The sequence below is a fragment of the Artemia sp. Qi Xiang Cuo genome, chromosome 6, assembly GCF_049724085.1.
Source record: "Artemia sp. Qi Xiang Cuo chromosome 6, ASM4972408v1, whole genome shotgun sequence".
Taxonomy (NCBI): Eukaryota; Metazoa; Arthropoda; class Branchiopoda; order Anostraca; family Artemiidae; genus Artemia; species Artemia sp. Qi Xiang Cuo.
Window position 1 is genome coordinate 28,316,721 of NC_142799.1, and position 15,777 is coordinate 28,332,497.

General features: G+C 36.1%; 1 protein-coding gene across 4 annotated transcripts in view; it reads right to left on the minus strand.

The window, feature by feature from the left end:
- LOC148951075 (uncharacterized) overlaps positions 1-15,777 on the minus strand; it is a 102,372-nt gene that overhangs the window by 71,800 nt on the left and 14,795 nt on the right. For 2 of the 4 annotated variants that reach the window (XM_089090616.1, XM_089090615.1), the window contains exon 4: positions 5,655-5,740. Coding sequence is in view for 2 of the 4 variants with exons in the window: in XM_089090613.1 (XP_088946739.1) it covers positions 7,051-12,888 (5,838 nt within the window). In the remaining 2 variants the exon portion in view is untranslated. Of the gene's footprint in view, positions 1-5,654; positions 5,741-6,908; positions 12,897-15,777 lie in introns of those variants that run through there. The other 2 variants (XM_089090613.1, XM_089090614.1) reach the window with 1 other exon arrangement.

The window sequence follows — 15,777 nt, forward strand, 5'->3', positions numbered from 1 at the left end:
ATAATGATGTTTCATTTTAATTATGTTTTATGATAAGGTTCTTTGTGAATATGAACCTTCAGTCGTTTGGGAACGACGTTCCCGAACAAAGTGTTCGGGAACGAAAACTGTTTCAAAATCATCATTCAGACTGTAAAATATGACGCCTTTTAACCATTTTTCTGCTTTTGAAAAGTCGTTACTTTGATAATTAAATATAAAAAAAGTTTTTTTAACTGAAAGTAAGGAGCAACATTAAAACTTAAAACCAGCATAAATTATTCTGTATATGAAAGGGGCTGTCCCCTCCTCGACGCCTCTCTCTTTAAACTACAGTTTTTATTGTTTTAAAAAATAGCGTTGTGAGAAAGAGTCTAAATATAGAGTAAAGAGCCAGGCATTGAGGAGGGGACAGCTCATTTCATATATGAAATAATTTTTGTTCGTTTTAAGTTTTAATGTTGCTCCTTACTTTCAGTTAAAACTTAGTTTTTATTTAATTTTTGAACGTTTTTTAATTAATGCAGGTTTTGATTTTGGCTCACCGTACATGAATAATTAAAAAAAAATTTAGCATATCAATTTTAGTTTTATTTGGTTAAATGGCTTTCTCGAAATTTGAATTTTATTCACGAATGTTTTTATTAGTAATAAATATACGTAACTTACGTAACGAACTTCTATATTCATATATTTTAATACGTAATTAGGGGGTTCACAACCTAGTCAATACCTCGCTCTTTACGCTAAAGTTCGAATTTAGTTCCAATTCTTTTAGTCACAAAGGCCGTTAAATAGAATAAACAGCTCTTATGAAAGTACTAAAAAATCTTTGGCTTAAAGAGCGAGGTATTGGCTAGGGGGCGAACCCAATCATATACGTAATAATTTCTGTTCGTTTTAAGTTTTGATGTTGCTCCTTACTTTCAGTTGAAAAAATTGTTTTTTTTATTTAATTTATGATCGGTTTTTAAATAATGCTGGGAAATCCGGCAGACCCTTCATAGCAATAACCCTTCCCCCATGGAAAGATCCTCCCACATAACCCCCGCCCCCCCTCACTACCAGAAAACATCCCCCTGAAAACGTCTGTATACTTCCAAATAACCAATACTATATGTAAACATTGGGTAAAGTTCATAACTTTCAGCCCCCCCGGGGAGCTTTGGGAGATTAAGTCATCCTAAAAGATATATTTATTATATTTTCGACCATGCTGAACAAAATGGCTATCTCAAAATTTTGATCGGGTGACTTTGGAAAAAATGAGCGTGGGAGGGGGCCTAGTTGCCCTCCATTTTTTGGTCACTATAAAAGGGCACTAGAACTTTTAATTTTCGTTCGAATGAGCCCTCCCACGATATTCTAGCACCACTGGGTCGATACGATCACCCCTGGTGAAAAAAAAACAAACAACAAATACACGCATCCGTGATCTTTCTTCTGGCAAAAAATACAAAATTCCGAATTTTTGCAGATAGGAGCTTGAAACCTCTACAGTGGGGTGCTTTGATACGCTGAATCTGATGGTGTAATTTTCATTAAGGTTCCATAACTTTTAGAGGGTGTTTTCCCCTTTGTTCTAAAATCATGCAAATTTTCTCAGGCGCGTTACTTTTGATGGGTAACTGAACTTGATAAAACTTATATATTTGAAATCAGCATTAAAATCTGATTCTTTTGATGTGTCTATTGGTATAAAAATTCTGTTTATTAGAGTTTCGGTTACTTTTGAGCCGGGTCTCCCCTTACTTACAGTTCGTTACCACGAACTGTTTGAAATAATAAACCGATATAATAAAATCTCGTAATCTAAACAGAAATTACAAACTGAACTTGAAACTACGAACAACAAAAAGTATTCATCGATAACCTTCAATGGATTTTGTAAATATTACAGTCTTTGACAGGGAGGGAGTTATTCAGCATGGGCTATGAATGGATAAACGCAGGTTGTTCCTTAAGGGGGATGATCCAGATACTTTATTTGAAAGAGCGTGACGGATACTTTAAAAAACATACTCTATCTTTTAAATTTCACTGTAAGGCATTCAGAACAATCTTAGAGGAACCCCTTTCTGCAGGTTTCAAAAGTCTTAACATAATGGTCTCAAAAAAAAAAAAAAAGCATTAAAAGCACTTTGACCCTATACTCCACACTAAAAATAAGGACATACCTGAAATACTACATCATAAATTCCAACTTTATAAGTGTTATCTCTTGTATCCTCTTGAAACATTTCTAAATGATCGTAACTTAGTAATCACAAACAAATCTATAATTTGCCATTTTAGAAGCGTGTTATATTTGGCACGGTTCTGAATATATTCATAAACTTCATGACCATAAAGTAAATTATGCATACTTTGTAAAACCACAGTTTTCAGCAAACACTATCAAAATACCTCCGAAGGTAAAAGAAGTTACCTTCTTCTTTTAAGCAGTGGCACATATGGAAAGGAGTGACCGACTTGTCTCCACAAATTGGAACAAAAAAAAAATACCTACATTCAACAGAAATAAATACGGATGATTTACATTCGATTGCGCAATGTAACAAATTGAATAATTTATGCGAACAATATTATTGAATGTACCTTTAAATGCAAACCCAATAGATAGCATACCTTCTAATTGGAGCCAGGATAAAACTAACGTCTTTCGGTCAATCCAGAAAACCGGCAGTGTAATTTGAAGTCTTGATCAAGAACCCCCAGAATAGTTCATCCCAACTATCGAACGGTTTGCAAAAGATTGCCACATTGCGCATAAGACCCACACTTCTCCTTTCAAGCGAACGTAAAACCGAGCAGAGCCAGAACGCCAGCTAAATATGTCACCAATCCCCTTCAGCAAAAACAGAAGCGCCTTGGCGTGATTTCTATGTCAGCGCTTTACAACAACATGCACTCTATTATATCTAGCAAAGCTAAGCTGGTAATTATATTAAATAAAAAAAAACAAGTTTTTTTAACTGAAAGTAAGGAACGACGTTAAAACTTAAAACGAACAGAAATTATTCCGTATGTGAAAGGGCTCCCCTCCTCAACGCCTCGCTCTTTACGCTAAAGTTTTTTACTGTTAAAAAATAATAGAGTTGTGAGAAAGTCAAACTTTAGCGTAAAGAGTGAGGCGTTGAGGAGGGGACAGCCACTTTCATATACGGAATAATTTCTGTTCGTTTTAAGTTTTAACGTCGTTCCTTACTTTCAGTTAAAAAAAACTTATATTTATTTAATTTTTGAACGTTTTTGAATTAATGCAGGTTTTGATTTTGGCTCACCATACATGAATAATTAAAACAAAATTTGAATATTAATTTTACTTTTTTTGGTTAAATGGCTTTCTCGAAAGTTGTTTAATTTTATTTACGAACGTTTTTATTAGTAATAAATATACGTAACGAACTTCTATATTCATATATTTTTAATACGTATATTAGGGGGTTCACCCTCTAGTCAATACCTCGCTCTTTAAGCTTAAGTTCGAATTTTGTTCCAATTCTTTAAAAATGACCCTTAATCACAAAGACCGTTAATTAGAATAAATAGCTATTATGAAAGTATTAAAAAATCTTTGGCTTAAAGAGCGAGGTATTGACTAGGGGATGAACCCAATCATATACGTAATATTTTCTGTTCGTTTTAAGTTTTGATGTTGCTCCTTACTTTCAGTTGAAAAACTGTTTTTTTTTTATTTAGTTTCTGATTTTGTTTTTAAATAATGCTGGGCAATCCGGCGCCCCCTTCATAGCAATGTCCCTTGCCCCATGAAAACTTCCTTCAAAAAGATTGGAAAGATTCACTTGGAAAGATTCTCCCACATAAAAACCGACCCCCCCCCCACTACCAGAAAAAATCCCCCCTGAAAACGTCTGTATACTTCCCAATAACCAATACTATATGTTAAAATTGGGTAAAGTTCATAACTTTCAGCCCTCCCCCGGGTAATTCAGGGGATTAAGTCATCCTAAAAGACATAGTTATCATATTTTCGACCATGCTGAACAAAATGGCTATCTCAAAATTTTGATCGGGTGACTTTGGGAAAAAACAAGCGTGGGAGGAGGCCTAGTTCCCCTCCATTTTTTTTGTCACTTAAAAAGGGCACAAGAACTTTTAATTTCAGTTCCAATGAGCCCTCCCACGATATTCTAGGACCACTGGGTCGATACGATCACCCCTGGAAAAAAAAAATAAACACGCATCCGTGATCTTTCTTCTGGCAAAAAATGCAAAATTCCACATTTTTGTAGATAGGAGCTTGTAACCTCTACAGTAGGGTTCTCTGATACACTGATTATGATGGTGTGATTTTTATTAAGGTTCTATAGCTTTTAGGGGGTCTTTCTCCCTTTTTTCGAAAATCTGGTAGATTTTCTCAGGCGCGTAACCTTCGGTGGGCAAGACTAAACGTTACGGTACTTATATATTTCAAGTTAGCATTAAATTACGTTTTTTTTACTGTGTCTACTGGTATCAAGATCCCATTTTCTTGGGTTTCGGCTAGTAATGAACCGGGTCACTCCTTACTTACAGTTCGTTACCACGAACTGTTTGATGCTTGCCATAGTTTGGCTCGTCACGACTACCTACAGTCGGGAACTCCCACGCCAGGAGTGCTGAAAAGAGAGCTTTGATCGAATGACTCTCAATCAAGGTTATCCCCAAAGAGCTTACTCTAAGTGGAAGACAGTGACACTCAGGCGTTATCTTGACAAAGATGCTGTGCTATCGAGGTCATAGAGAGTCACTGCTGTCGAATTTGGCTCTATTCATGCACTATTTGGCTCTCGTCATGAAGAGCCAAATAGTGCTATAGCATAATCCGAGGATCAGAGCTAACTTGACAGCACATACTCAGGCTATTTCTGGCAATCTTGTCTACATCACCTATTTCAAAATTTACCATGCATCCCCTTCGGCCGTGGCATGAACAGCCTTTTTGACCCAGGCGTAAAGAAAAAAATCGCGAGATATACAAAGATGAGCGGCATCAAACCTTTAGGGTATAAGCGCAAACGAATCTCCATAAAAAGAGAGGGACAAAGAAAAAAAAAGTCACTTCGAGAGCACAAAAACCGATTTCGAATCTTTACACCAAAAATTATAAGTGATGAGATTATGTAGTGGTGTATCAATCCTAAAAAAAAAAAATGGAAACCTTTTTCTTCTTTTGAACATTTCCTAATTCTAAAGTTTCATAACGTATGAAACAAGGAAAGAAAAACATATAATAAATAGAAAATCAAATCAAATAGGAGAGAAAACGAGGATTTTATTTTTCATTTAATATATCCTTTCCTTTCTTGGTTTCATACGTCATGTACAGCCAGTGTGGTCTTAGAAAGTATTTATGGTTTCATAAACTCTAGCCTTCTTCATTAATTCAAAAAAAAAAAAAAAAAAAAATACTTAGAAAATATTGAACATTATATTTTTGATTTTTTTTTTTTTTTTCATTCTAAGACTGACGAGTGTATTATCGCTCCTCCAGTATCATCAACGATTGAAACTGGATTCGGATATACTTACTTAGAGGAAAAAAAACAACAAAATTCAATACAAATTTATCAAAAATAATTATCAAGGACATAGAACATGTATAAAAATTTAGATATAAACCATGAAGTGGGCAAAAAAGAAAAGGAGTAAGATAAATATCCAAGACTTGCCTCTATTTTTGGATTTCGATCAGAGACCAAGATTTGTGCGCTAAACGTCACAATAATTTCCAATCACAACAATTCTTGAGACTGACCTAGAAAGCAGTGATTGTTAGTAATTATATATTTCGAAAAAATTATTACATCAGTGTACATAACTAAATTTTGTTAAACTTGGTTTCTTCAAACAATAACCCAAAACACCATTCATTGGGAATTATTGTGTGAACAAAGCCAAAAATCAGTACCTCTATCCAAGCACACGCAGAAGAAACAAGGTACTATCCCCCCCCCCACATCTACAGATTTCCTCTATATTTTCGTATAATTTCTATTTGTTAAAAAAAAAAAATCGAATTTGGAAACACTGACTCCCTCTCTTTGAAAAAATCCTGTGAATACACATGCCTCCAACATTTCTGAAGTGCGGGCTTTAGCCTTCATTTTTTAGTCTAGCTTCACGTGAAATAATCTTTGAAAGCAAAATATAATGGCATTCTTGGGGGGAAAATAATAGCAAAATATTCTTACCTTACTATAGAGCAAATTGAAACTATAACATATTTTTATCATTAGTTAACAGCAGCTCACAAACCATATCACTCGATTATCTGCCACGGGAAGAGGCAGTTCCGTGTAAAAGTGAATATATATCACGTTTTGTTATCGGTCTTTAATGCAAGCATCTGATTGTAATTCATAGCTTACACAAAGGGGTACCACCCTAACGACAGGTCAAAAGCCACATACGATTCTCTTACCTTTTAAATAGGCCTTCTTGATATGCATTGGTCATACTAGAGTTAAAATAAAAAACGTCTGCTTTTTATATTGCTGCATTTTAAATGCAGAAAAAAAAAACAAGATAGTCGAGCTTCGTATATAAGCGTTTGTTATCAATAGACCACAAACTAAAAAAAAAAAAAAAGATTACTATTTTTTCGCTCAGATGACCAAAAACGGAGTATCTTATAATTTCGAACAAGCTGAAATTCACAAATATCGCCCTTGCTTCAAGTGATAGGCCTAATAAACCTAATCATTCAAATGTAAACACTTCTTGGTGTCTAAAAACCATATATAAATGAAAATCAAAACCAAGTCTAGTTCTAAAAAGTCAGAAAGTATAGGTAAAAAAGTTCCAAATTCTGTGCAGATTCAGGAGAATGCTTCGATAGATTATAAAGGGTGAACTGCCTTGTTTCATTTCTATTCTTGATAAATAATCAAAAATGCCCGTTTATTTCTGAATTCCAAACAAAAAAGAATCTATATTTTATTCAATGAACAGGAGTACTCTAATACACTTAAGACTAAAGCAAAATCACGACGAAACTGACAAAAAAAGCCCACAAATTAAGAGGTTATAATTGTAAACGACATTAGCATTTATTCAAATTAAAGGTTAGGTAGAAGGAGGAGGAGGTTCGAAAGAAGGAGTAGGGGCATTCTTAGCAGAGCTTGAATGAGCCAAGTTCATTTGCGCACTAACACCACTTGCACTAGATCCTGTGGCTGACTTTGTTCCAGATATATTAGCTGGATACGACATAGTATTAGAACAAGAGCTATTCAGAGCTTGTACCAAAGGATTAAGGTAGCTAGCAGCTTGCAACTGGGTATAATAATTTTGCAAGTATGCTGCATACTGGTAGGCAGCGTATTGAGATTGAACTTGTAAAATGCTAGAGTCGTCATTTTTTAGAACACTTGAAAGGTTTGATCTGGGTGCTTCAAAGTCTTTAGTTTCAGTTTCTGGTTGTTTCCCATAGTTTTCTACCATTTTGAAAAGCGCTTCAACTGCCTCTAGATCTTCTTCATTTTCTGCATTTTCCGAATGATCAAAAGCGAGTAACGCTAACTTTTGCTGAGCCTTTTTCAAAATTTCACATTCAGATTCATCTTCACTAGACTTTGAAGCATCAACCCTTGAAAAATCCGAGGTTTTCATACAAGCACCTACGTCACTAAACTCTTTAGAACCAGAAAAGTGTGTTTTCTTCTTAGAGTCATCTTCTTCGTCTAATAGGCCAAGTCTACTGGCACTGATGCTCAAACTGCTGCTAATTATAGAGTACGAGTCTCCATCATCCTTTTCCCATTCCTTTTCTAGCTGTTCATCCATAGCCTCTGGATCATGTACATCCTGAATATCGTTACAAGGAACACGTTCAGTTATCCACGTACAACACTTTTCGTTTACCGAGTCTACATTGTCTGGAAGTTGAGCATCAGAATCGTCTTTCTTTTCACTTGACGTTGCGGGATCACCCCCGTTTGTTGGAAACTTCAGCATACTAATAAGCTTGTTGCATGCAGAACCAAGATTCTCATAATTTTGAGGAGGTTTAGCTATAATGACGTTATCGGCTGATGAGCCTTTGACGTTCAAACTGCTGACTTGGGGATCGGCGGTATTTTTAGTACTTCTAAGGTGTGAACTATTCCCATATTCTTTTGCCCAATCTGATGCACTCTGACTACACAAAGACTTTTCACTACAATGTGGACTTTCTGAATTCTTCACCACTTCAAGTGTCTTTTTTTGTACAGAATCTATACTCCGAATATCACTAGAAAAATTATCTTTGGAACCAAAATCTTTAAATTCGATTGAAGATCGACTGGTAAGGTTCGCTTCGGATGCAGCTTCAAGGACAACACATGGATCAAGGAGCAAAGTTTTCCTCTTTTTAGTAGGTCTGACATTGTCACACAATGGTTGCTTAATTATGTCTGTTTTCTTATTTTTAGTAATGATTTGAATTAGATTTGAGCTTAACCGTTCAGGTGGCTTTTCAGTAGCTCTAAACTGTCTATTTGAATCTTTGTCCGGTATTTTTAAATCAGGCTGCAATTCGCGCTCTTTCAACAAAATCTTACTGGATGAAGTTGGAACACTAGCACCTGAATCTTCAATTTTTTCTGGATTTTGGCTTTTCCTTTTAAAACCAGTAATCTCTTTACCATCAGTTGGGTTCACACTCTGATTCTCTATCGCACGATCAGCAAGTGTGCCACTTTCACAGCGATTTAAAAGCACTTGTCGTTGTAGTTTAGCCTGTTTTTCTTGTGTGTATGGTATATTAAGATATGCAGACAATTTCTCTTCTAGGTAATCAAAGTCATAGTCTTCATAATGCCCATCACCTTCAAGTAAAGACTTCTTTGTGGAATCAAAAAAAGGGTTTTTTGTTTGCTGACCATGCAGTTCAGGTTTAGGGAGTATTGCCAAACGATGGTCAATGTGATCATCACGTAAGTGAGTATCTTTTGGGAATGTCCTATTTAAGGTTATATTGTGCAACCCTTTTTCTTTCTTCATATTCTGATTATTTCCAATGAATTTGTGTTTGTCTTTAAGCTGTTCTCCAATAAATCGACTGTTTTCTGGGTGATTTCTGGGTTTTTCGTAATTTTTCATGCTATTGAATTCTTTTCTTTTGTTATTATCTGAATGTTTTTCTTTGCCCTTTTCAAAATTTCCTTCCCACAAAGGAGAGACAACATTTACTGGAACACTTTTTGGACTGAATTTTTCTCTTGGAGATTCAGCATCTTTATCAGATTTTAGCAGCTTGTATTCTTTTTTGGACAGTAGGTGTTTCTCTTCTGGTTTACTCAGGATACTTGCCTTGTGACCAATTTTCTTTGGAGTAGGTTCTTTCGGAATTTTGAAAGTTTTGAATTCGTTTGCAGTTCCATAAATCTTACTTAAAGTTTCATCTTCCAACTTTTTTTTTTCTAAACCAATTTTCTCCTTTTTCTTTCCTTTAATTTCCAAGTCACTCTTAGACTTTATGCGTTTCCAGTCTTTACTTTTGGAATCCCCTTTTCTTCCTAAATATTCACCTTTGCCATTGAAGTCATTTTTCTTGGTGTTACTACCTTCCTTTTTAGGTTTCAAATCTTCGTTAATGCCAGGATCCTTTAGTTTTTTTTTCTCAAATGAGTCATCACTAGACAAGGCTTCCCCTTCAGCAGAATACTGAAACAACTCTCTCTCAAGCCGCCCTAACGGTGTTGACACATTTTTGACTTGTTTCTTTGTGTACTTTTTAATATCCCTTTTCGATAATCGGTGTAATTTTACCTTGCATGAAAGCAAATGTTTAACTTCTTCAAGCAACCCTTTCTTTGGTAGTGCCCCACAGGTTGCAGTAGAATTCATGTTATAAATTGAGGAGAGTTCCTTTTTCAAGTCTAATGACGTTTCAATCAATTCCAAACAATAGCTAAGTTCTCGGTTTTCTTTTGTTTCTTCTGTCTCAGCTACAGGAGAAACTGTTTTTGCACCCAAGTTATTAACAGCCTCAACCATTCCACTTTGGTCTTCAACAGTACTGTCCTCCAAAACGGGTCTGCTTTGTGAAACTGGATAAGAGTCACTAACTGCTGGCACCGTGTTGTTGGAATTGACAGGAAATTCCACAGAAGATTTGCAGTCAGTCGGTTCTTGGCTTTCTCCTACATCAGTTACGTCTGATACTATTAGTGTCTTCAATTTTTCATTACCTTCTAGCTTTTTATTTTCTTTTGCTTCTTGTGTCTCAGCTAACAGAGACAGAGTTAAGGAATTAGATTGACTAGTAATTTCTGTCTTTACACTTTGGTCCTCAATAGTAGTATCGCTCAGAAATGTATCACTTTGCAAAACCGTATTAGAATCATTAGCTAATGGTGAAAGGTTGCTAGTGATAGTATAAGATTCTGCTTCAGCAACTGATTGGAAGCTGCTCAGTATTGGGGTTGATTTGGTTTCTTCTGTGCCAGTTGAATCACGTATTATTACCGTGTTTAATCTTTCTTTGCGTTCTAGTTCTATATTTCCAACTTTAGCTTTATCTGAAAGGTCCAAATCAAATTCAATAGACGATGATGACTCATTGGCACGTACTTGGGAGAAAGCTTTCTCAGCAAAATCTCGCAAATCGCTCAAAATTTCATTTGCTCTGGTTTCTTCAGGTTTAGATTTTTCAAGCATCATTGCGGTACATTTTTGTTTACTGTCGTTATTTCCTTGAAGACAAATAGGTTCACATTCTGCATCACTCAAGTCTTTGTCACACAGTTTTTCTTCCATGAGAGCTATCGGCTTATCAACTATTGAGGAAACACAGTCACCTCCAAACCCTTTTTTGGGGGATTCTTCGTTCAAACATTTTCTTAACTTTGATTCTGGTAGGTTATTAACAATCCTCACTTCTTCGGGTTCATTTCTCTTTTGAAGATTTCCTTTTTCCATATCAACATATTCCCCTAGCTCAATGGGTGAACTACATTTCGTAACCACAAAATCTAGTGCATCATCATAAGATGTCCTATCATTCAGCACACAAGGAGGCTCTTCAGTTACAATTTTATCTTCACCAGACCATTCATCCTGAAGGTTAATAGGCAATGGTGGATTACTATCAACTGTTAGAGAAAGTTTTTTCTCGGCCGAATCTTGTAGATCATTTATAATTTCGTCTACTTTAGTTTCTTCTGCTTGGCACTTTTTCGAATCCAAAAGAATAGATCCTATTCCCACTTTTAGCGTTTCGTTTTCTTCTTTGGCACCATTTTCTTGTACAGAAGCATCTATTGGGATTTCAGATTCAGATTCGACAGCAACGGTTTTTATGATATCTTTGTCTACATATCCAGATACAATAGGTTCTTTTTTATCGTCCAGAGTAGAATGAGAAGGCATCTTAGGTTTAAAAACGCCAATATTTTCACTTTTAACCTTTTTTTTCACGAGCAATGCTCTGTTAGATTCTTCTGATTTGAACCTACGTCGTTCCTTTTCTTTGTACTCTTTTTTCTTCTTTTTCTTCTTCGAAATCCATTCTTCTTCATCAACATTTGTAACTAGTTCATTGGGCACGCTATCCTGAAGGATAATAGGCAATGGTGAGTTACTATCAACTGTTACGGATAGCATTTTCTCGGCCGAACCTTGCAGATCATTCATAACTTCATCTACTTTACCTGCTTGTGCTTGGGACTTTTCAGGTTCCAAGAAAATAGATCGTATTCCCACTTTTAGCGTTTTGATATCTTCTCTGGCACCATTTTCTTGTACAGATGCATCTATTGAGATTTCAGATTTAGATTCTACAGTAACGGTTTTTATGCTTTCTCTGTCTACATTTCCAGATGCAATAGCTTTTTTTTTATCGTCTGTAGCAGAATGAGAAGGGATCTTGGATTTAAAAACGCCAACATCTTCACTTTTAACCTTTTTTTTCACGACCAAAACCCTGGTAGATTCTTCTGATTTGAATCTCTGTCGTTCCTTTTCTTTGTATTCTTTTTTATTCTTTTTCTTCTTTTTCTTCTTCGAAATCCATTCTTCTTCATCAACATTTGTAACTAGTTCATTGGGCACGCTATCCTGAAGGATAATAGGCAATGGTGAGTTACTATCAACTGCTACAGAAAGCATTTTCTCGGACGAATCTTGCACATCACTCATAATTTCATCTACTTCAGTTTCTTCTGTTTGGCGCTTTTCAGGTTCCAAGAGAATAGATTCTATTCCCTCTTTTAGCGTTTCGTTTTCTTCTTTGGAACCATTTCCAAGTACAGAAGCATCTGTTGGGAGCTCAGATTTAGATTCTACAATAACAGTATTAACGATTCCTCTGTCTACATCTCCAGATACAATAGGTTCTTTTTTATCGTCCGCAGTAGAATGAGAAGACATCTTAAATTTAAAAGTGCCAAAATCCTCACTTTTAAGCTTTTTTTTCAAGAGCAATTCCCTGGTAGAAATATGGTCCGTATATTTGAATGCGCGTCGTTCGTTTTCTTTGCATTCCTTTTTCTTCCTTTTCTTCTTAGAAATCCGTTCTTCTTCGTCAATATTTGTAGCCGGTTCATTGGGCACGCTATACTTTGTCACCACAAAATCGATTATATCATCAACAGACGTTCTTGATTCATAAACATGATGGGCTCTTAATTGTTTATCAGAACTTTTAACCTTCTTGGTGTAAGGCGTGTCGTAAATAACAGAGACATAACCATCCTTGTAAAAAAGCAATTCTGAAGGGATAAAATTCGGGATTTCAACCTTAGGGGAGGGGAGACTAAATGGCTTTTTCAAATCGTTATACACACTTTTTACACTCGGTATTTTTAAATCACTGTCACAGTCCGTATACTCAAAATCGTTTGGTTTAAGTGAGTCGAAAATAAGATTTCTCAACCGCGAAGCAGCTTCTGACAATTGATGTTCAAGAGACTGCGACATCTCATCACCTTGAAAACAAGGAAGCAAAATTAAGACCATTCTTTTAAGTTTAATTATAAATCAATCTCGAAATTAAAAAAATAGGTTTCCTGGTAAAACATCCGAGGTTATAAAACAATCAAAATACATCGTTTGCCATTCAACACATTTGATGCAATATGAGCTAGTCCGGATATTGTTCCATTTGCTCTGGGAAAAAAAAATACTAAAACGAAGGTCCAAACTGTAAAAAAAACAGCAGGATCATAGGCTCAAGCCAGAACACTTCAGAGAAGAATCACCAATGCCAGCTAAGATGCAAAAAATCAAAACACTTGTGGCAAAAGCAAAGTTCTAAACATTTTTATTACCTAGGTTGCATATAAATAGTAACAACAAATATGCTGTCTGAACAAAAATAAAACGAGTAAAAAAGAAAGAAAAGTGTAGCCAGCCACAAAGACAACTAATATTTATTAGATCCCGTTAATCGTACCAGCAGGGTCAATAAAAATAAAACCGTATCCAGAATGAAACTACGCATCTCATTTTTTTTGTATTTCTTCCCCTTCCAAGGGAGAAAAGGACTATGATACATTTTTTGTATTTAAATCTCAAAGTAAAATACTTTAATTGATCCTCCCCAAAAGGATCGGGCCTGTTTGCTGCTTTGTTTAACAGGATAGGAAAAACATGGAATTTTAAGCTGCTTATCAAAATAGTTAATACTGCACGATTTTAAAATGTTATCAGTGTTACAACGTGCAGCTGTACAGTGTGGTTTTTATTTGGCATACAGCGCACAAAATTATATTAGGAAGCACTTCAGCAAGAGGTGCAAACATTGTTTTTTGTTCCAATCAAGGTCATTCTCTCTAACTTCTTAATATAAATAAGCATCTCGAAGGTTACTAGTGGATGAGGACCTACTAAAAGAATCTTTCTCATTTATAAATGATCTTCTAAAAAATACTAAGTTCTTTTAAATATTCGATAAACTGGACTTTACGTTTTGGACATAGAGATACATGGAATCAGGCCGCTATTTGCTTGTCATATCTTTTGGTTTTTAAATACCTGAGCTAGCAGCTGCTACATAGTAATAATGCTGTTGCTTGAGCAAATGAATTTAAGTAATTTTTTTTTACTATGTGCAACTCTACTCCGTCAATGTCGCCAAAGCTTTTATTTTCTTTGCTAGGGTTAATATTATTTCTAGTTATCCACTATCTTTACACTTCCATCCACTATCATGCCAGTTCTGCTGTGCGCAGCCGAAACCTGGCACTTGAACCAGGAACATGTGAGAATTATCGCTTTTGAGAACACATGTCTCAGTAGAACTCTCAACATTCACTGACAGTAGAGGATAACCAACCAATCCAATAGCGATAAGACGGATCAGCCTCTTGTGACAGATGTCGTAAGAGCTCGCTGATGGAGACACTTTAGCCATGTACACGTATGGACAATCCCCGGATACCGAATGCATCGCTCCACTGGCAACCATAGAGTTCACGCCACAAAAACAGAACCAGAAACAACACGTGCCAAATATACAACATAGATCCGCGAAACTTGAACAGCTCAATCCAACCTTGGTGAAAGGATGTACTGGCAGTGGCAAACCTGCTGGAAGATTGGTGGCTCCTGCTAGAAGACTGGAAGCACAGGCAGATCTAAGGTCTAAGGTAAGGTAACGGATCTGCTTTGCTGGGAGTCAAAGGAAGGCACTGCGCCATAAAATGCTCAAGGTAAAGTAAAATTTAGTATGCACGACCATACATTCTTAATTTTGATATGGAACACCATTTGTTTCAAGAAGCACATGCCAAAAGTTTTATGCTGATTCCAAATGGCTTTCTTTTTGTTTTGAGTTCATCTTCGGCAAGACAGCTTTGTCTTCCTTCTTTTATTTACATCATGCGTTAGTGCAATAGACTAATTTTTGTTCCACGAGACATAATAGACCCTGCAAATGCGCTGCCTAAGAAAAGTGCAAAGTGGGTTCCATAAATTCTTTATGGAACCCAAAAAGGGGCATAAATCTGCCCCTCCCCCACCCCTTATCCCCCAAAGATTTCCAATACAAATTTTGATAGTCATTTTGTTCAGCATAGTTGAAATGTAAAATAACTATATCTTTGAGGATGACAACCCTCCACCCACTGCCCTTGGGGCAAGGGCTGAAAGTTACGCAAGTCACTCATTGCTCACATATAGTATTTTTATTGGCAAAGGGGGGCATGTTTGACCTTTGGTGTCCAAAAAAGCTAAGGATATTGAGGTGAAGCTTTCAGGGAATGTTGAGGGGAGTGTAAAAACTAAATCAGGGCACAATATGTGCATACAGGTTGTCAAAAGGGCATATCTCAGGAACGGCTAAGGGTGTGAATGAAATGAAATGGGTGAAGAATGAATGAAAAAATCAATTTACCAAAAGGCAATATGTTCACGCTACTCCTAACACTATTACTACTAATACAACTACTATTTCAACTGCAACCACTACTATGGCTAAAAGTATAAAGGTGAAACTCTCAGGGTCTGTTGAAGGGGAAGCTGAACTAAATCAAAACACACTATTTGCACAAAAGTTGTCAAAAAGACGTATCACCAATATCTTAGGAACGGCTAAGAGTATTAAGTTGAAATTTTCTTGGCTTGATGAGAAAAATTTCACTTCACCAAAGAGCAACTTGTGCATACTACTACTGCTGCTAATACTCTGACTGCTACTACTGCTACTTTTCCTACTGCTACTACTACTACGACTAAGGTAAACTACGTACATGCAGGTTGTCAAAGGGCGCATAAGCAATATCTAAGGAATGGCGTAGAGTATTACGTTGAAACTTGGAGAGCATATTGTGGGGAATAATAAACTAGCCAAAAGTCACTTTGTGCACA